Source organism: Cornus florida, unplaced genomic scaffold, assembly GCF_030987335.1.
Source record: "Cornus florida cultivar Cherokee Brave unplaced genomic scaffold, ASM3098733v1 CherokeeBrave_3.0.0_Hap2_Chr11, whole genome shotgun sequence".
Taxonomy (NCBI): domain Eukaryota; kingdom Viridiplantae; phylum Streptophyta; class Magnoliopsida; order Cornales; family Cornaceae; genus Cornus; species Cornus florida.
In genome coordinates, this window is record NW_026775581.1 from 78,460,936 (window position 1) to 78,483,383 (window position 22,448).

Consider the following 22,448-nt stretch of genomic DNA (forward strand, 5'->3'; position numbering starts at 1 on the left):
GACTCAGATATATAATATGTATATGTATATAAGACATATTACCCCCACGTGTCAACTCAAGGGATCGAAAGATCCACCGAGACTCTGTTAACCCTTGTGTGACTATATTCCCCTTCAACTTGGAACTGCCGCGAATCCAACCGCCGATGACTTTCCGGCCAACACCAACTCTGTTATTCACTGTAAGTTCGTACGAAACTTTTTTTTTCACTGTAAATCGGCTATTAAAACCCTCAATTTCGGTTGTAGATTGTTTTCATTTGCAATATGTTTGACCTAAGCTTTCCTACACATATAGACACACGTACATACTAGGGTATACATATGATTAAAATTGTATACATATTTGCTGAGAAATAGGCTTTGGACTGTATAAAAACATGTATAACTACAAACCCTTTTTCTGGTTTTTGTTTTGTTGATGAGAAGATGAAGGGGGGAGAAGAGTTAGATCTTTATAACTTTTACTGATGTTATGATTCCCAAATTTTTACAACCCAACTGGTTAGAACAATTATTAGTCAGTTGAATGGAAAATTTTTTATTTTTTAATTTTTTTTTTTAGAAGGTTGAATGGACGAAGTCCCTTAGATAAATGATCTTGAACGTTATTTTATTTTTATTTTTTCCTTTCTGTCATACATGCTATTTTTAAGTGTATATAAACTCACTAGATTAGGCACTGGAACTTCAAAGAAGAAGGCAAAAATCTCTTGAACTTCAGAGAAAGAAAAAAAATAAAGAAAATAAAGAAAAAAAAAAATCCTTATAGTTTTCCATTAAACTTAAAATTAAGTCAAAGAAGAAATGTGCCAAGGCTATAATTCACTTGTCATTGATTTGGGAAAGAGCATTAATTGAAGTGATTGAATGAAATGTACTATTTGGGGCAAGGCTATTGAAAGAGAGCAATGGCAAAATTGAATGATAATATAGGGAAAAGTATGATAATATATACCTCACCACTAACCACTCGCTCTCCGGCCCCTCTTGAACAAGCACGTGGGCACCTTCTGGCTGGATTTCATGTAAGCTGGCTCAAAACCAGAAAGGAGTCGCCTTTCACCTGAACGGTGAGAGTTCCCATGTCTTAAGAGAATTTCCATTTGAACCAGCTGATTCACCTCAGTTCTTACTTTTTTCTAGGCTACGAGACTCTCATACAGAGCTCCTCCACAATACGAATACAGTCCTAGTTCTTCTCTTCTGTAGTGTCAGCCCGCGGGTCTTCACTCAGTCTCTTCAATATGTGTCTGTCAGTTGAAACCTAATAACTAGTTTCTTTTATTCTTCTCTTTTTTTTGAGAAAATAGATGAAAATTTATTGTTTTTTTGCCTTAAAATCTTCTTTTTCTTTCTTATACTAGTTTAAATGCAACAAATTATTTGTTCTTGTCCTAGGAAGCATGTGCAAGAATACAAGAAGACATTATATATTTTTTATATATGAAGTTATATTAAATATGGTAGATGAATATTTAATCAATGTAACATGAAAGTTGTAACTTATAAATCATATTGTTAAACTTGCCCATGTCGCATAGAGAAGTATGTAATATCATGACATATATTTGTATGGATGTGTTTGTGCATGTAGGTAATTATATGTACATGCAGGCACACACATAATTTAGTGAGTCTTCTCCTATTCACATTATTGCTATCTAAATAAAAACCTTCTCATGGCTTTTGTTTCTTAATAAAGATCAACTTTTTGTAAATATTATATAAACCATTAGTGTAATTTTTATTTTAATTAGACTTTTATCGATGCTAAAGAAGAAAGCCTTGTTTAAAGTTCAAGGTTCATTAGTCACAATGCCACATGTTAGCATATGTCCAAGAAGGGTCATTTATGTGTTCAAAATTAAGAAATTTATTTAAATATATCCTTTGATGGAGAGGAATCTTTGATTGGGAATGTAAAATTTGTTTTCATTTGCTCTCTTTTTTGTTGGGTCATGGGTAGATATTGTACATCTATATATGAGACAGTTAGTTTTTTGGGCTCCTTGGGTCCTTGGGGACGCTTTCTAATATACTTTTACATATAAAATATATATATATTAATAGATGGGACACAGAGAACTGAGAAGTCTAGGATTGTAAAGCTCTGATTGTAGAGTTAGCGCAAGGCTCAAAATAGATCTAGAGGAAGGTGAATAGATCTTGTCCAGTTTTAATTAACAGTAATTGATTTTTAAATTATCATAATTATATTTAGAACACAACAATATAATTCAATTAAGTAGAGAGGAAAAATAAATAATTTATGCAACCATACAAAAACACACGATTTTTACGTAGAAAATCCCGAAGGAGAAAAAACCACAAGACCTAGATCTAGAGGAAGATGAATAGATCTTGTCCAATATCAATTAGGAGTAATCCGTTTTTGCCATTCAAAAAAATTAGGAGTAATTGATTTTTAAATTATGACAATTATATTTAGAACACAACAATATAATTCAATTAAGTAGAGAAAGAAAAAATAAATAAATCATGCAACCATACAAAACACACGATTTATACATAGAAAATCCCAATGGAGAAAAACCACGAGACCTAGTCCAGAAAGAAGTTTCCAACTGGGTTACCATTTTTTCTTTTTCTCCCTAAATGGACTTGTATTAAAAGGAAGGAACAGAAGTATAGAAGGAGAATTGAGGGCATACCCTGACATTACAAAGTTAAAATGGAAAAACTCCATTTCCAGTAAACAGATAACAAGAAGTTTTTTTTTAAAAAAAAAAAGGCATCAAAATAGGAACATAGATTTACACCAAACTCGAGTTTTTAGGCTGTCTGCTTCGTCAACAAATCCGCTCACTCACGCAATCCACTTCTCTAACCGCTGATTTGATCTCCAATGACTAGTCGTCCAATCCTTTGATGTGTAGGTGTTGTGGCTGACCTTTCTTCAAGTATTCAATGAAGCTTCTTGCTTTAGAACTCAATCATACAATATAAAACTTTATTATATTAAGAACCTCCCTTGTAATTGAGAAATAAAGCCGTCAATCTATCTCACCATTGTGTGCTTCTGACTCTTATGTTTTTTCCTTATTTGAGAACCCTAGAACACCTTTTCATAGTATGTTTTTGTAAATTTCTTTTAAAATGTCATATGTTTCCTTCATATAATAAATTCTTCTTTTCTGTTAGTATTTTCATATCAGTTACGGATTTGAATTGTTATGTGTTTAATCATCCTTTCATTGTGAAGTATAAGTAGAACGAGCTACCAATCCTTGCAAGCCTGTTTGGGTTTGGAGTCTATTTGTACTTCAACCCTTTGGATAGTGTTCGAGGCCTTTGGATAGTGTTCAAGGCCTTGTAACTTACTTGGCAAAGAAAATAAATAGAATGAGCTTATTTCAATGATTTGTTTTCTTGATTTGAAAAAGAGTATCATGACATGAAATCATTCTTTTCTTTTTATGTTTTTCTTCCCTTTTCTGTTCTATTTATTGTCTTGACTTGCATAAGTATGTTTATTTGTTATCTCAGGAAAAGGTAATTCTTAATGTCTGGACATGAGTTGGTGACTCCTCCTTTTGGATGAGAGAATTGCTACGGTGCCTTCAAGTATGCAATGGTTGTGAAGCTTACTTCTGATTAAAAATATATATGGTTGTTTCAGAGCTTCTGAAGCGTTCTTCTCAATTCTAGTTTGGCAAAGAATTTACAAATAGGTGAGTTTGTCAGAATCATGACATGATTGGTGGCTTTAGAGCTTGATTGAAGATGATATCTCCGGTTCACTGTACAACCTTTGGTTGTTCTCTATGTTAGTTTGAAAAAGACCACGCCTACATGTAAGCACCTCAAAATTGAAGTTTTCTTTCTTAGCACATCAAATTGAAGTTTTCTTTCTTAGCACGTCAAATTGAAATCACTCTTAGATGCATAGTTTCAAAACATTTGTCTTTAAATTATTCTGAATTCATACTTTAAGGTTGTTTTAGGCATTCAAAAGTTGATCCTTTCACATGTGAAGCATAAACTTGAAGAATTAGAGGCTTAAAAATATAAACTAATATAAATGAGTGACAATCTTGACAAGAAATAGAACTCTTTTCGAATTAAAGATCATAATAAGTATGAAAGCATTGTATAAACCTATTTGCATTTCAAGGTTCTGTGATAATGCTTATGTATGAATAAGCAAATTATATTAACTATACACATAAATGATTCCCAGTAAAATGAGCTCAGCATATAGTCCTTATAGATCTGTATCTTTGTTGAAGAATTGAAATTATGTACTTCTTCTTTCCTAGTACCGCTACTTAATTGAGAAATATCAAAATTTTATAGAAATTGCTTTCTCATACATGAACCCTGCCACCCAATGACTTAAGGCCCATCTTTACAATGCACTATTTGCAAGATGGCGGAAGAGGATAGGAGATTAGCAATTGGAAGATGGTAACACACCATACAAGAAAGTTATTGACTCCATTCGGATATGTACACAAGTGTTCACTGTACATGTTACTACTCTCTCAGAACTTGGTATGGTGTCATAATCTAGCGGAGACAACCTCCTCAGAAGGAATCATTTTCCTCGAAAGGATGTTTCTCTAATGTTGTCAGCTCTTCTAATTCCATTCCCAACTGGCACACACACACAAGGGGAAAAAAAAGGGATCAAATGAATCTTCTGACTGTTTATCTGGGATTTGGATCCTCTTCAGAGATCTCTCTCTCCTGTTTTCCTTGAAACTAAATGTGAGGGTTAATAAAAAGCCACTTAATTTAATAATTCACTTAATTATAATCCAAGGTTTGGTGTCATGCAGATTCCAAATGTTAACAAAACCTTTCTGTACGAATTTCATACCAAAATTTCTCTCTACGCTTCAATCTCTTTCTGAAATTTCTGTCACTCTATTCTTCGATCTCTCTTTGCTCTCTTTCGAACTTCACTCTTGTTCATTGGAAGAACCCTAGCTCTTCTCTCTCATTTCTCGAACGAGTTGATTTGGACGTTATTAAGCTGGTGGGTTGCCAATTGGCAACATAACTTTCCCATTCATATGAAAATTCTTATCCATTTACTCAGGCTCTGAAAATTCAATTTCACTGTAAATGTTAATTTATGAAGGAAAAAAATGATTCATTATCTTTGAAATCAAACTGTATTATCCTCACCAACTTGCAGTGTTTACTGATTAGAATCATACCCAAACCCGCAAACGATAGAATGGGAAATCCAGAATTCAGGCAAGAACTCAATCGGTGTGACCGTAACTTCCAGTGTTTTTTGGTCAAATGATTCTAGAGGGCAATGTCATCAATTGAATTAAACGAACAGAGCAAGCCGTTGCATGAGGACATAACTCAAGGGTGGTCAACACAATCAAGAGTCAGATCGCGAACGGCTGTTGCTGTGACAGACAGCAATCAAGAGTCAAATAGAACGTTGGGAGGGTAGAGCATAGTGAGATTGAAGCAAATGGTCTTCCATTAATGTTTGTGTTACGACAAACGCAGCGAACCAAGTAATAATTATGAAAGTCTTCACTATGTGTAAAATCGGAGATTACAAGTTTCTGCCCCTCACTCTCAATTCTGTACGAATTTCAGTGTCTCTCTCACGGTCTCACCACCCAATCTAAACCCTAAACGCCCTTATATATTGGGCTACAAGAGAGTACTAATTAGAGTCCACGACCCATGAGCAAAAACAGGTCAAAAATTTTCCTCGGGGCCACACAAAGCTCAACAAACAGGTCATCAGGTCGCAACACGATCCGGCACCAAATTTGGACCATAACATCACAGTTTGGAATCTGTTTGGCCTCAAATTGGTGTAGTGTTGTTAAGTAAATAACCAAATGAATTGGTTTTCTATTAACCCTCAGATCTTGTTTCAGGAAAAACAAGAGAGATAACCTGCTGGAGAGGATCCAGATCCATTTAGCTGTCATTTGCATCTACATACCATTCCTTGGCTCAATAGTTTTTTAGGTTGAACCAACTCCATTGTTTGCATTTCAGACAAGAGTAAGAAAACCTGTTTTAATGAGTTAGCTGAGAACAACAAGGTTTTCTATAATTTGTTTTTATGATGTAGTGGTTGAATATTTCGTGATATGGATTTCCCGACTTGGTGATGGTTCAACGTGTTGTCTCACAGTGTAAGCACAAATCGAGAAATTTGAAAGTTTTCTATTTCTTTTTTGAGTTGCAATATCTGTGTCTGCTTTGTTGATAGTGTTATATATGCAAACTACTGAGTGAAGTAAGTTGTAAAGCATGCAAAATGCTTATGATTGGTGAGTGAAAAGAGATTGGGAATGAGAGTGTGAGGGTATGTCTGGTTCCACGTTGGTTTTTAAAAGAAATGTCATATAAATGCCAGTACTGACTTGAGGTCTATAATGTCTTCAGAGATCAAAGGGTATGTTTGGTTCCATATGATACCACCTGTGATCAGAGAATCTCTCTCTCCCCTCCTCTCTCTCTACTTGTGTTTTGGATCCAGTGTGTGTCCTCTTAACTACCTTGGTAACCCCTAACATGGCATCTTGAGACTTGAGAGCAGTGGTTTCTTGAATCTAGTGGTCAAGAGAATTGTCCAACTGTCTAGATTGATGGACTAAAGCTTTTACATGAGAAATCGTCACTCTTATTTAGTCATATTTAGCAAATGTACCTACTCAATACCTTTCCTTGTTTGTGATTCCAGACTGTATTGCTTCCAGAAAATGAGCAAAAGGGATATAGTGGATAGGGACATGGAAATTCAACAAAGTCCATTGTTTAAAGTAGAAAAGGTATCTTGGGGTATGGACTAACAACACTAGAAGGAAGAGGAACCGAGGCAACAGAAACAAGAAAACTCCGATAGGAGGCTGAGAGAGCACAATCAGAAATAAAATTCTTAATAGGATAAGTACAAGAATGTTTACCCTTCCAAAGAGCAACGGGGTGATCATCAAGCGGAACAATAGCTTGAGAAGGCGGAGCTGGTGTCGAAGGGACAAGGCAATCGGTCTTGGAATTAGAAGCTTGAGCCTATTGTCTACGACTGTACACCTGTGGAAAAGGAACAATGCCCCCTGCTAGAGGGGTATCACGAGGAGGAATAATAGAAGATGAAACATGAAAAGGTAGAGGAGTTGAAAACGGAAGGAGGTGATCATCAACAGTATTAAATGGGAACCACTCACTTTGAGAACCAACTGAACCACTATAGTATGGTGTATGCTCAAAGAAAGAAACATCCATGGATATAAACCGCTGACAACTGGGAGGATGGTAACATTTGTAACCTTTCTAAGATTGAGAATAGCCCAAAAACACACACTTCAATGCCTTGGGGTCATGGCATCTTTGAAGGATGGAGCCATGTTGGTAAATGGTTATACACTTACTAGAAAAAATGGATGTTAATGAGGAATTTTATGCTTAAAAATATTATGATCTTCAAGATATGGTTAGGATGCCAATATACCCTTCAAGGATACAGGACTCATTGTGGGATGGATTAAGGATTTGATCAAGGAGGATTCATGATAATCCTTTTAGTCATTCTTAGACTCATATCTTAGTCTATCTAGATTGAAAAGGTCTCTATTGTTAGTCTTGTTGGTGTTACCAATTGTTTAATCACTGCAAATAGTTACCAACCAAGTGTGAAATTATTTACTGAAATTACTGGACTTTCTATCTTCCCCCGCGGACATGCCATCTATCTCTATATTTTGATAATTTCAACACCCCCCCCCCCCCCCCCCCTCTTACGAGTAGATATGGGTGTTTAGAAAGTAGTGGTTTGTTCATTTTGATTCTTTTACTTGTTCTCTTGTGAATTGTGCATGTGAAGAATGTTTATCTCATTATTTCTCAATGTTCCAAATTGTTTATGAAGGATAAGGTTTCCTTTAAAAGTAAAAAAGTTTTGCCTGGACTGTTTCGATTAAGAAATCGAATACAACTGGGATACTTTAAGTTGGTAGCTTTAGAGAGTAATATGTCATGACATGCCTGTGATGTGGAATAGTAGCTCTGAAATGGAGGACCATTTATTGACACATCCTTATACTTCTATTATTTATGGCCAAGACACACTATTTTATATTATTATTGTTTTTTGTAATGGGGGATCTTTTGGGCTACTCCCATGGTAATTGTAACAAGGGGGAGCTTGTTCCACATCGGATCCGGATAGAAAAGTGAATGGGTATATATGAGTTGGGTGTTAGCCCCACCTAACAGCTTAAGCTTTTGGGTCGGATCGTGAAGCGCCAACCCGCTATAATTGGTATCAAAGTCAGACCCAGTCCTTAAACTGGTGTCACGCCAAACACCCAGCCCTGAGGGCGTCCGAGTTTACACCCCGGGTAGGCAAGGTGGCCCGAGCCGCAACGAGGGCATTGCGAGTTCGGGTGGGGGAGAATGTAATAAGAGGGAGCTTGTCCCACATCGGATCCAGATGGAAAAGTGAATAGGTTGGGTGTTAGCCCCACCTGACAGCTTAAGCTTTTAGGTCGGATCACGAAGCACCCACCCGTTGCAGTAATCCTGTGCTTAATTGTGGTATCTACTATTAGGTTTATATGTATGGTATTGTGCTCCACTGTTCGGTTAGCTACTATTTGGGTGATTTGCCTTTTAGAAAAATGTTAATTTTTTGGATTACAAGTATAGGACTTGTTGGCCGGCCTTGGGTTTTTGTCTATGAAGCACGGACAAGGGACACAGGTACGATACGACACGGACACGGCGATACGGCAAATTTCAAAAAAAATAGGATACGGACACGGCAAGGATACGGTAATAAAATAATAATATATATTTTTATTATATATAAAATTTTAATTTCTCTTAATTTTTAATTTACATTAATAGACATGATCCATTTAAATTAATTCCAATCCAAATTCTATTAAAATTCAAACAATAAATATGTGATATATCTTTATATCCAATACTAGAATTTGTATTAATACTAGAATAGTTTTAACTTTGTAACCAAACACAAAAGATAAGATTAACTTTGTAACCAAACACAGAAGATAAGATTTCTATCTTCCTCGGTCTTCCCAAGTTTGACTCTCTCTCTCTTCAAGATTGAATTCCTCTTTTATTAACCAAAAACCACTGACAGAGGAAGAAAAAGGCAATCAAGCCTTTGGTTAAGATCTGTTCACACCGAGACGAGAGAGACTCTAACAGAATCGGAATTCTTGGCCAGACGCCATCTCCTCCTCTTAACTTTCTATCTTCCTTCTCCTCTGTCTATTGATTTATTTTTAGAGAATATGCAAACAAATTTTCACTCAAATAATTAAAAGAGATTTCTTCTTTCATTCTGTCTTCGATTGATCCATACCAACCAGAGCATGATCATCAGGTTCTTCATCATCTCTTTGTTGATTTCCCCTCTCCCTTCCAGTTTCTCTCTCATCCCCTCCATTTTTTTATTAATCTGAACTGCCGTGTCCTACACCCGTGTCCTCCGGTGTACCAGCCGTGTCCTCCGGTGTGTCTCGGGCGTATCTTATGGCGTGTCCGACTTGAAAAAATGAATAAAAAAATAGGACACCGGTAGATCCGTGTCGGACACGTGTCCGAGGCTGGGACACGCGTGTGCGTGTCGGACACGTGTCCGACACTGGTACGTCAGCCCTACAACGCATGTCCGTGCTTCATAGGTTTTTGTCAATAATAATATTTGATGGCATCTTTTTGAGGATCATCATATGCATCAAGGTCTTGGTTTTCTCTTGTTGTAATATTGAAATTTTGATCTATGGGGAGACACAAATATAACTTGGATGTTAACTCTCTTGGTATTCAAGGCAATTGTATAATGGTTCTCTTTTTTTTAGGAGGCAAAGGAGGGGTTTTGTGTTGAACTTCTCCAAGCTGTCTGGTATTGTGACTCTATTAAGCCAAAAATTGTTGCTTTTTTGGAGGGTGAGAATATCCAGAAACCTGGGGATCCTATTTGTTCACTGGGGAGACATTACAGTTATATTGGTTGGCTCTACTTGATGACCTTGGGCCCCTAGCTTTATGGCCACTTTATTTATAAAGGTTTTTATAACTTCCCTACACAGGACCTATCCTACAACCTAAAGTAGCTAGGGAGGGATGTAAAAGAGTCCTTATTCATACGTAGTCTTCTGCTGTATGAAATGAGCCACTTCAAAAAGGTTCATGATATGTTAGACGACTTCTTTTTGGTTAGAAATGTTGCTGAGCTTACAGTGGATTCCCCTTTGGATACTTTACAGGAGATTTTACTGAGGGATTGCTTTTGCTTGTCAATCTTTTACGGCAATTTGGTGAAGAAGCTGACAGCTACGGCGATGTGGTTTTGGACCTCTCTTCATCTTTAGGAGTGGAGAAGTTCACCTAATGAGGACACTCATTTTCTAGCTTCAATTGTAGGAGTTTACTTTATATTCTGGAGGGTTAATTGCAAAAAAACACCTACAATCTTCAGCTTCCATTAACGGCAATTAAAAGTAGATTTCACTTTGAATTGAGTTTGGGTTTTCATCAGGACTCTTTGGAAAAGAATTTGAGAACAACTTTTCATGCAATTGAGATTCTATTATTTTATTCAACACACTTCGAAATAGTTTTTACTTTTTGTTTTGTGAATATCTAAGAATGTACTAGGTAATTGTTCAATACATCAGAAATTCAAAGTTGGCCAATCTAATTAACTCAATCACGGGATTTCACAACTTTCAGTAATATATTATGTCAGGTAGATTTTGGGGGTGAATTATGGCATCCAGCATTGCATCATGATCATGCTGATGTGTTTGTTTCAACTGTTTGGACCCACACCTTCAGGGAACTTTACTGGTATACAACTTGTATGAAGCAGCTAAAAGCAGCCAAATTATCTGATTTTCAACTTGTATATGCTATGTTTTGTTGACTAATTCAAGTCCCTGTCTCATTATAATAACTACTTGCTGGTTATCATTAATAGAGATGTTAATGGTTTTGTATTTCAAGATTATTGACATGGTCTGATGGTCGGGACTTGCACCATCTACTCATGAATGCTGTTTCTTTGAGTTTAACCAGTCATTGAACACAACTAAAAAAATTAAAGACAAGTTCAATGATTAGATTATAAAATAAAAAAATTGTCAGTATGAATGCAACCAGATAAAAAGAAATGTTCAAAGATCGGAAAAGAGGAAAAGATGCGATTAACCTAGGTAAGGAGCTTAATTGTGAAGAATGTAATAAATAAGTTATAGAATACTATTTCAAAATATATTTATTATTATGGAGGATATTATTTGGTTAGACTTGTCTCTCTTTCTCTCTCTCTCTGCCTGTCTCTTTGTACGTGTCCGCTACGTTTTGCTTTAACGATGCCTTTATTATTTTCTACTTGTTCTTTTTTCTTTTAGTTAAAAAAAAAAAAAAAAAAAAAAAAAAAAAGGGATCTGAGCCAGGAAATTAGTTGGAAGTTGGAACTGTATTAGATGAGTAACACGTGCTCTCTGTTTCTGATAGCATGAGCTTGTCAACATGTTTTCTTGTTATCCATAATTAGGTTCAATTTGTGTTTCAGATGGAGGAAGTTTGTCTCAACAGTGAGCCAGTGTTCGACGAAGGTGATGAGTATGAGGATGAAGGAGACTGCACTATGCTGGAACATGATGACGATATCAGTGAAACACAATCAAGGAAGGAACCCCCACTGCCTACTGTTGGTTTGGAGTTCGAATCTTTTGACAAAGCCTATGATTTTTATAATATGTTTGGAAAGGAACAAGGTTTCGGCATAAGAGTCAGTAATTCATGGTTTAGATCAAAGAGAAAAGAACGGTATAGGGCAAAACTTAGCTGCAGTAGTGCAGGTTTCAAGAAAAAGAGTGAAGCAAACCATCCTAGACCAGAAACAAGAACCGGTTGTCCTGCAATGATAGTCATTAGGCTCGTGGATTCTAAAAGGTGGAGAATAGTTGAAGTAGAACTTGAACACAACCACCCAGTGAATCCGGAAATCAAACGCTTTTACAAGTCGCATAAAAAAATGATTCTTGCAGCCAAAAAAGCACATCAGACAGAGCCTGTTACTGAAATACATACTATTAAATTGTACCGAGCAGCTCTTGCTGACACTGGATCTAATGGATACTCAAATATTGATGAAAGAGAGGGTAGAAATCCTATTGATAACTCTAAGCATTTGGAACTCAAAGAGGGGGATGCACATGCAGTCTATAACTACTTCTGTCGCATGAAGTTGACAAATCCAAATTTCTTTTACTTGATGGATCTTGATGACGAAGGGCGTTTAAGAAATGTGTTTTGGGCAGATGCCAGGTCCAGGACTGCATATAGCTACTTCAGTGACGCAATTGCAATCGACACAACATGCTTGGCAAACAAATACGAGATCCCTCTCATTTCGTTCATTGGAGTAAATCACCATGGACATTCTGTCTTGCTGGGATGCGGTATCATTGGACATGAATCGGTAGAGTATTTTGTTTGGATCTTTAGAGCCCTTCTTACATGTATGCTTGGGCAGCCTCCACAAGTTATTATTACCGACCAGTCCAGGCACTTGCAAATTGCAGTCTCTCAGGTCTTCCCAGAGGCTATTCATTGTTATTGTTTGTGGTATATCATGCAACGAGTATTTGAGAAGTTGGGGGGACTGAAGGGGTATGAAGCAATCAGAAGACAATTGAATCAAGCAGTTTATGACTCCTTGAAGATAGCTGAGTTTGAAACTTCTTGGGGTGATATGACGACAAGGCATGGCCTTGGGGATAACAAATGGCTGCAAACATTGTATGAAGATCGACAAAGGTGGGTTCCGGTTTACTTAAAAGACACTCCTTTTGCAGGAATGATCCCTATCAAAGAAAATGAGTGCATGAATGCGTTTTTCGATGGTTATGTACATAAACATACATCATTTAAAGAATTTGTAGATAAATATGATCTAGCTTTACAAAGGAAGCACCTGAAAGAAGCCATGGGGGATCTGGAGTCGAGAAATTCAAGCTTTGAATTGAAAACTAGATGTAATTTTGAGTTGCAGCTCGCTGAGGTGTACACAAAGGAAATCTTCAAGAAGTTCCAATCTGAAGTCGAGGGAATGTATTCTTGTTTTAACACAAGGCAAGTAAGTGTTAACGGGCCAATTATAACATATGTGGTCAAAGAACGAGTTGAAGTTGAGGGAAGGGAGAAGGAGGTGAGGTATTATGAGGTTTTGTATGAGACGACACAAGTTGATATCCGTTGCATTTGCAGTTTGTTCAATTTTAAAGGTTACCTCTGCAGGCATGCATTAAGTGTCCTCAACTACAATGGCGTGGAAGAAATCCCATCGAGATACATTCTACCACGTTGGCGTAAGGACTTTAAGCGCAGATATCATCCAGATAGTGGCTCCAATGATGTTGATGTAAATAACCCAGTGCATCGTTATAATCATCTGTATAAAAGTGTCATTCAAGTTGTGGAAGAAGGGACAGAGTCTCAGGAACATTATAAGACTGCATTGCAAGAATTAGATGAGTTGTTGCAAAAGTTTAGTCTTGTAGAGGACAGTTTGGTTTAATGGTAACATAATATGCTCTCAATCAAACATGGCAATTAGCTATAATTGTATATAACACTGTTAAAATTATATTTGGTTCTCTCTCTCTCTCTCTCTCTCTCACACACTCTCTCTCTCTTTCTCACACACACACACACACACACATGCAGATAAGATACTCGGAAATTGTTTTTGGGATGGCACGCCTTGTTCTTTCTGATTCATAATTGCTAGTAGCAAAAAATGAAGCTGAGGTAAGCATCATTTTGTTGATATAGAGAGAACCTATTTTGGAGATCATTACTGAATATATCTTGGAAATTTTTTTAAAACAAAGTGTAATATATTTATTTTTAATGGACTATGTAATATTTAATTTGACAGTGCTTACAGAAACATTGATTTACCAGTAACGTTTTCTATGCTTATATCCCAGTGTTTTCCATTTATATCGTTCCTACTGCTTTTCGCCGTGATTTAGTTTGTCAGGTTTCTGTTACATTTTTCTTTCCCAGGTTGTGGAGTGCTTAATTGAGAAGATAATTCTTTTGCCAAAACCATATATGCTAAGGTGAATCTTTAAGTTTCTCAATACAATAAAAACACTTATGGTACAATAGTCCAATAGGGGATAAGGCTACGCGGAGCGAAAAGGGTTTTCCATAAAATGGGAAATGAAAACTATTAACCCCATGAGTTTTGTGAATAAGTGATTGTCTCGTAATGAGCAAGGAATGTCTGTCTTTCTGCTATTTCTCAAATACAATAAAAACCCAGATACATACGATAGTCCATAAATATTGTGCACCAAAGAGTAGTAATCCTTTACAAATTGTAACATTTAAAGCCAACGTATTAAGAATCATGCAAACTAAGCAAATTCAAATTGCCATAACAGACACTACAGATAGGACACACAATCTAAGACAACTTGCTCCAAAAAAAGGGGATAGAAGAATCCATGTCCCAAATGAATAGAAGAAAAGGAAGCAATCGAATATCACTCAATACAAACCCTCATTACAGGCAAGTAGGTAGTGTAAGCCCATGGCAGACGAATGCCAGCACAACATAAACAATCACCAGGAGGAGGACTATTGCCAGGACCCTGCAGTAGACAGACCATTATGTCATCAGGCAACATGACATAATATTGACATTGTATACATAAATTTAAAATAATAATAATTTAGGCACCATCTTACCATCTAGGTTATGCCAATCATGTATAATACAACTATTTTAAACCGTATAAGGGCAACATTTGGGATAATGGGATTTTAGAACAATGTGGTTTCACAATGTTTAAACATTGAGATCATTCCTTTAAAAGGATTACAGATGGCTAGAGGACGATTCAAGAACAATTGTAAACTATACATAGTCAAAATGAATGAATTACAATTTATGCTCGAGTGACATTTTGTAAACTATACCCTCTCTTTGCTGAAGAGTGATATAATATTATAATTAGCCATGGGTTAAAGTTGACATTTTGAGCAGCTTGTACGATACTCAACAATATCAAATTTAAATAATGCGCTGTTAAGCAATTTCACGAGGAGCTCTTTTCCAGACCTGTAAATATGTGAAGTCATGCAAGTCCACTGAGAAATGATAGATTCCAAGATAAGTGTTGCAGCTACCTTGGTCAACTTCTGCTCATAATTTGGAAAGGAATTGTATTGAAATTGGGAAGTTCAACAGAAAACAAAGGGTCATAAAAAGCTTCAGCTTTAAAGCTCCTTTTGAAATTAATCCACTTAGGCATGCAATTCCTCATTCGAAGAATAAGGCATTATTGATGGAAAGAGAGGATGCTACATAGATAGTAATATCAGATAAAAAAGATTATTTAAAACAATTCAAATTGCTTCCATCATATTGATAAAAGTGGGCAAAACAGTCATATTGAAGCTCTATAGTAGCTTTAATGGTGATTAATGCAAATTTATTTGTGTAGTCAAATCCGACAATCAATGCCACGTCACTCCCACCATCACTGCAACAATTAGCTCTAATCTTTAGCCAATAAACCATATCCATCACTGTCAAACAACCACCACTTAGAAACCACTACTATCACCTTAACAACTATCTATATATACATATATGAAGATTTGTATGTACCAATATGTATGAATCTAATATAAATTTGTACATATGAACGATGATGGTAGCAACGTGAACTTTGGGACTTCGTGTGAATATGCAGATTGAGGAAATTGGTGTTATGTCAGCAATGAAAGTTGAATTTGAGGTCACGGTGTTGTCAGCAATTATGGTGATAGTTTGGATCAAATGTTGTAAAGGTTAATTGAAGTGGTGGTGTGACTTTGAACCTGATAACGCATTCATGGTTAGATTGGTGGTGTCGCGGTGATGCTGATTCGTAAGTTGTGGTTGTTCAAAGGTGATGGAGTCGGTTAATTATAGAGATAATTAAAAAAAAAAAAATTAGAAGAGGATAATGAGGCCGGTGTGATTTCTGTGAAGGTTGCAGGTTGGATAGCAATGGTGAATTGGGAATTGTGTTGATTGGTCGTGGTCTTCCATGAATTGTCAGGTTCTCATTTATTTCCGAGGTGACAACATATTATGGTCCACCATTGCTGTTTTCTTTCCTTTTGCATATGGCTACTTTAAAGGCACAGCTCACATTTAAGGTTTAATTAATTTTCAAATCATGAAACTTTAAGGTCCTGAGGATAACAGAATCCATCCCATTACCAATAAAAAGATAGAAGGGATGTTGGTGAAACTACTGAAACAAGAGGGAAACTATTAGACACCTCAGGAGGGATCAATATATATTTATATATATATATATATTGGGGGGAGAAGTGAGGTCAATATAATTTACCCGCTTTTGTTTCTGAGTTGTCAGAAATCCAAGCGAAATTCTTGTTATATTTCAAAACTTTTGGCTTCGAGACAATGAAAACTCTCGTGAAATTCCTACTAGGGAGATATTAAATTTGTACCTTTTAAAACATAACTAATTCAGAATATAAATAATAATAAAGTTGATTTAAATTGATTGAATTCAGGAAGCTGCCCAGACATAGTATATAAAATTATTCGGATTTGATAATATACTACTATTTTCGTATCTCCAATAAATTTAGCCAGGTTGATTAAATGAACATTGCCTGTAAGCCAAAATTGGACATACATGATTAGGTTCTTCATTCAAGTCAGGTACACTTCACCATGATTACACTGCCCACTGCAAATCCTAAATGTAGGCATTTGGGTTGCTAATATTCTTCATCTTTTCAGCAAATACAGGTTGAAAGGTTTCCAGCCAAAATCCTTTTTTCACTAATGTGATGGATGGATTGCATAAACTAAACCTTTTTCTTTTTTTTTTAACATTTAGGTTTTCCAGCAAACAAACAGAGCCTGACCCTTAAAGAAAATTTCACCCTATAGTGGGTTGCAAACACCACCTTCCAAATGACACTTTTGCTCCAAGAAGATAAAAATGAATTTAACCATCTAATACTGATGAAAGTGCTCAAACATCAAAAGAGGTTTTAGTTGAGAGAATATACGTGAGTTTGACGTTTCTCCACCACACAGTGCTTCTAAAGCGGCGTGCTTGCTTTCTAAAACGGAAGGTATTTCCTTGCATATTGGCGGTTTTATCAACCAACAATTCCAAGCGATCACCTCTCTCTAAGACTTTATCAATATTCTCTATCATGACATTGCGCACCTGTTAGATGACAATCAAATTGAAAAGAATTATTGTCTGCAAAAAATTAAGTTACAAAGTAGAATGTCATGAACTTGTTTCTAAATCATGTGGAAGGGTATGCTAAGGCAAAACAGTTTTAAACATGCTACAAATGTATGCTTAAGAGTGTAGCCTAAGTACATAATAAAAATAGCAGAGCACCTATTACAGCTCAAGTATCAAGCACAAGGCATCAGCAATCACCCAAGTACTAGGACAATTACCATACAGCCAACAAAGGAACCAAAAAATAATAAAGCTTTTGAAAAACCCATAAATCATGGATGGGGAAAATAGATGAGTATGAAAGTATTTGAAGTGATAACTTTATTTTATTTTATTTTTTTATATTTATTCTTAAAAAAAATATTGATATGAGCATTCATAATTTACCTGACTCATTTCACCTTTCAATCGGTTTATCCTATCTGCATTTGGATCATTTGTGTAATACTCCATTTGTTGGCTCAAAACCCTTGAAAATTCATCATTCATGGCATAAGCATGGGCTGAAAGAACTGCCCGACCATATGTCCTCACAAATCTCTGATGAATGTCTTCAAGAAATGTAAAAGGAATTCTTCCTGCAGAAAGAATTCAAAATAGAGTAAAACAACCTACCAGGAAAAAATACAGGATATTACAAAATCCAAATCCCTAGCTGGAGGTAATAGCAAGAGTCGTAAGACGAATGGGCAGACAACTGCCAAACAGCAGACGTGTATTAGGTAAAAACAGTTCATAAATGTAAGCTAGACTACCATTTCGAACTAGGCCAAAGTCTATAGAGAGAGACTCTTGGGTACAAAAATTTGAAGTCTATAACTTCTAATGTCATCAAATACAAAAATACCTCCCTGAAGCATTCCTAGTAAGCATGTAAGTTGACTGGAATGAATCCAACCTAACCCAATCCAAGGCTCGAGTTGAGATGTCAGGTAATATAACCTAACCTAGACCTTGTATTATTTATTATGTGTGCCTTCTTATGTAAGAATGCTTAAAATTGTCAAGTGTGAAGACAGGTTTCAAGTTAATATAATGGAACACAAAAATGGAATCAGGTCCTATCAAAAATTCAAAAGTGGAACAAACAGTACTTCGTTCTAATTAAATGACAATATCAGCTAGCTTAGCCAGTAAGTCTCCAATTGATCGTATTAGAAACATAGGATTCAATCTTGAATTCATACAGGTAAGGGAAATATTTGTGTAGGGCATGCTTACACCTTTTATAGAGTTCATTATCATCACGATATGGGGAAAAAGGTGATGCTTAAATTTATGCAAAATTCCTACTAACTACCAATTTGAAGAGGATTTTTAAATTCATGAGGCCAAATCCATGATAGAGGTTCAATTGCACTCTGACCCACTGTCACCTACCTATTTTCCCTTAGGATACAAAGTAGCGGGCAGAATTCAACAAATTATTGGTGTAGAAGTTGAAATTGGGATGTCTCATTCCAATTCTACCACTTGAAGGGCAGTCACAATTTTACAAACTTGAGATAGCAAAAGGTAGCCAAGCTTAACTGGGGGAAAAAAAAAGTTAAGAAGGAAAAAAAAGGGAAGCCAAGCTTCTTTAAAGTCAGCCCCAAACTGTAATTTTAGAAGGTTTAAATTGTCAGAAGCTTCCCAATCACAGGAGAAAACTACACGCTGCTCTATGTGTCTGTCATTCTAGGTTCCCAGCACCTCCTAACACAAGCATTGTACAAGAAATCAACAAGAATATATGGGACTGCCGAATTTAACAAATTGCTGCTCTCTCTCTCTCTCATGTGTTTAACATGAATGCAGAGGGCAGACATATCAGAAATCATAAGTTTATATTATCTAATAACTTTGTCTTCTTTATATTTTTAGGGTTGACTTTTAAGTGCTTCAATCTAAGCCTCCCTAGCCTTTTGCTTCCTTGCTTGTGCAAAATCCTGAATTTTACTTCCTAAAAAGATTCCAAACTTTTTCTCACTCTACAAATTTTCTTTATGTTTCTTATTAATTTTCTATTAATAACCAAATGTTTTTTACTTATCGAAAGAAAAAAATATATATTAAATAAATAAATAAATAACCAATTGCTTTTTGTTAAATCATTTCATCCATAAAAGCAGCAATTATCAGAATAAAATTCTCTCTTCCATTTTTCAATTATATGTGACAATTGCAGTTTTAGCTTGAAATCATCATGAGGACAATATAGAATGAGGCCGAACTGGCTAACCCTATTTTGTCTCTCAAACATTACATTTTTTTCCCATACAAACCTCTAAATATTTTGGAACAGTTTATCATACCATATAATTTCCTTACCTCAATGTTTCAAACTTTAACATCACTATAACATTACAAGGATGGCCCATAACAGTTTCTGATACCCTTTAGTTATCTTATGTTCCCAATTCCTATCATTGCACATCAAGAAATCTATCAAGTGCAACCTGGCATCTCCTGTAGTTTATAGATCAATATAAAATATCACTTTAAACAATGCAAACTAGTTGAAATTGTGATCAATATACCGAATTGGCAATTAAAAGTTTTGTGCCACCTAAACAACAAATTATAATTCCAGACTTCTAGCTCAATTTCAATTGCAACATAATCAAAATCAGAATTTCAATTCCACCATCCAATTCCACGAATTCCGATCAAAAGACAGTTTAAGTTCTTTTTGGAATCTATTGCCGAGTATAGATTCATATATTGTAACAGCAGAACTATTTATTGAAATTGTAATCAGTATTCCAATTTGTCACTCAGTTTTTTTGCGAAACCCAAACAACAGAACTATAGTTTGTAGCTCACTTTCAATTGCAACAGAATAAAATTATAACTGCAAATAGACTTCCAATCCAATTTCAATTTAGCATTGCGAATTCCATTGCACATCAATTCAACCCAGTATTTCAAACAATTCACATTAAAATTATTCAAACAATAAATAATAATAATAACAAATAAAAGTAAACAAACGGGTCAATCAAAGACTTACTTCCGGCAGTATCATCAGCCATACAGAGCGCGGTGAGGCCATCGGTGCGCTTCACGTGAAAGATGTACCGATCTTGAGAGTAGGACACGTTGGTGTCATTGTTGCCCGCAATTTTCTCCAGAATCTGCCGAGCGATCGCGCTTGCGTTCGTCGTCGTCCCACTGAATTCCGCCAACACCACCGATCCCCTAGCCACCAGTGCATACAGAATCGCCATCCCTTCTCTCCCTCTCTCCTCTCTCTCTCTCCCTAAGACTGTTTCGAGTTTTTACCGACAAAAGATCGATGGTAATATGCAGATCACAGATAAATCTCTCGCTTTTATGCGTGTGTGTATTCTACTGATTGGATCGATGACAATAGGTCCCAATTAAAATATTTGTGTGTATATATTATATATTTTTCTGTGTATATAAATGGTTTAGGAAGAGAGACGAGAGCTAGGGTTTTTGGCGGAAATTACTGTTGGAATTTGAAAGTTAGAGAGAGAATTTACGGACAAAAAAGCAAAGAAGAAAAGATGGTTGGGGTTGGACGATTGCTTTTAGCTGTATGTTGGGGAAGATGGAGTGCATGTTGGCTGGCGGTACCGGTGGTGACCCACGTTTTAAGTCCACTGGTGCAACGCCGGGTGTACGGGTTCCGGAGCCCAAACGTGTTGGGAGTGGATTCGGATAGGACCGATCATTGAATTCCAAACGATAACAATGTTTCAATTCATATCATAACTATTCTGGATGGGATCAAATTCAGATTCATTGACGTGTATAAGATGAAGTGGAGAGTTATTAATATATGGAATATAATATTAAATAATTTTGTAATTAAATAAATTTAATAATAGATAATTAATATATGAGTAGTGATACACAGAACAGATTACCTAACTGAATGATTTTTTATTACTTATTTATGTTAAATACAAGTGAATATAATTGACTAATTAAAAAAAATAAGTGTAGCAATTCATTCTAATTATTGGGTGCAATATTCATTTTCCTTAATACATATATATATATATATATATATATATATATATATAAATTTAGGATTTTGATATTAGGCTTCAAAATAGTATTCTGGCATTATGGATTTGTTAATGTAAGAAATTATCAAATTCATATCATTATCCGATATTAAATTTGTTATTTAATCCCTATCATCAAATTCAGATCATTATCCGATATTAAATTTGTTATTTAATTCATATCATATAATCTGATTGAATTCAAATTGATTTGATTCTATCCATTGAGAGTTCTGCATGTAACTTTTAAAGTCCTCAACTTAAATTCGAGTTAAGCCAAATTTGAATTATATGGCTAAAGTCCATCGGAGCATGTATCTAAGTCAGGTTATTTCATCCCGTCTTTCTTGTCTTCATTTTAGGTCTCTCTTCAAAATATGTACAGTACTACTACTATTTTTGTTTATTACATGTCATTTTACTTATTAAATTTAGCTTTTACAAAATTAATATTAATAATCTCACTCAAGGCCTTTTTTGGTCCTTCTCTGTTTCTTATTTTTTATTACAAGTCATCAACTTTTGGAATGATATGGACATAGATATCTAATATACGTGTCTAAACCATCTAATTCTATCATTTTTTATTTTCTCTCGGTGCTACACTTAATTTTCCTCTAAGGTTTATGAGTGATTGCATCTCTTTTGTTCAATATATCTCTCATTTAACTTAACATTCTCATTTTCGCTACATGAGATTTTTTTTTATTTTTTATATATTTTAAAGTCCAATATTTCGCTCCATATAATATAGTTGGTCTAATAACGATCCTATAAAATTTTCCTTTTAGCCTATGTGTTGTCTTTCATAGCATAAAATTCAACTAATTTGTTTCCATTTTGTCCAATTAACTCTAATCATACTAGTTATATTACTATCTATCTCTCCAATATTTTGTATTATTGATCCTAAATAATTAAAGTAGTCTTTTTGAGTTATTTTATTATTATTATTTTGAAGTTTTATCAATATATTATCAATTTACGAACCCTAATTGAATTTATACTCAATATACACAATTTTAGTTCAACTAATTCTCAATCCTTTCAATTCTAAAGTTTTTTTAATCGCATTTGTAGTTTTATTGCTAATTTATCATCAGATATATTAAAGAACACAACTTCATTG

General features: G+C 35.3%; 2 protein-coding genes across 3 annotated transcripts; one reads left to right on the forward strand and one right to left on the reverse strand.

The window, feature by feature from the left end:
- On the forward strand, window positions 1-13,658 carry LOC132282947 (protein FAR1-RELATED SEQUENCE 6-like). Of its 2 annotated transcripts, none has more exons than XM_059784791.1 (3): window positions 1-182; window positions 3,511-3,695; window positions 11,564-13,658. In XM_059784791.1, the coding sequence occupies exon 3, from the start codon at window positions 11,564-11,566 to the stop codon at window positions 13,571-13,573; it is 2,010 nt and encodes a 669-aa protein (XP_059640774.1). In that variant the 5' UTR covers window positions 1-182; window positions 3,511-3,695; the 3' UTR covers window positions 13,574-13,658. The 2 variants fall into 2 exon arrangements, with proteins under 2 accessions (XP_059640774.1, XP_059640773.1); XM_059784790.1 differs by having other exon boundaries at window positions 2-182; window positions 3,511-3,818.
- Window positions 13,659-14,313: 655 nt separating this feature from the next.
- Window positions 14,314-21,027, reverse strand: LOC132283494 (vesicle-associated membrane protein 711). Its single transcript, XM_059785441.1, has 4 exons — window positions 20,293-21,027; window positions 17,688-17,878; window positions 17,110-17,273; window positions 14,314-14,660 (listed from the first exon to the last, which is right to left on the reverse strand). Exons 1-4 carry the CDS (start codon window positions 20,507-20,509, stop codon window positions 14,573-14,575), a joined length of 660 nt encoding a protein of 219 aa, XP_059641424.1. The 5' UTR covers window positions 20,510-21,027; the 3' UTR covers window positions 14,314-14,572.
- Window positions 21,028-22,448: the final 1,421 nt, after the last annotated feature.

Excerpts from the sequence above, each read along its gene's own strand:
- LOC132282947 (XM_059784791.1), top strand. The coding sequence starts at position 11,564 with ATGGAGGAAGTTTGTCTCAACAGTGAGCCAGTGTTCGACGAAGGTGAT.
- LOC132283494 (XM_059785441.1), bottom strand. The coding sequence starts at position 20,509 with ATGGCGATTCTGTATGCACTGGTGGCTAGGGGATCGGTGGTGTTGGCG. Across the intron at positions 17,879-20,292 it reads GGCTGATGATACTGCCGGAA|GAAGAATTCCTTTTACATTT; the intron begins GTAAGTCTTTGA and ends TTCTTTCTGCAG. Across the intron at positions 14,661-17,109 it reads TGGAGAAACGTCAAACTCAC|GGTCCTGGCAATAGTCCTCC; the intron begins GTATATTCTCTC and ends TGTCTACTGCAG.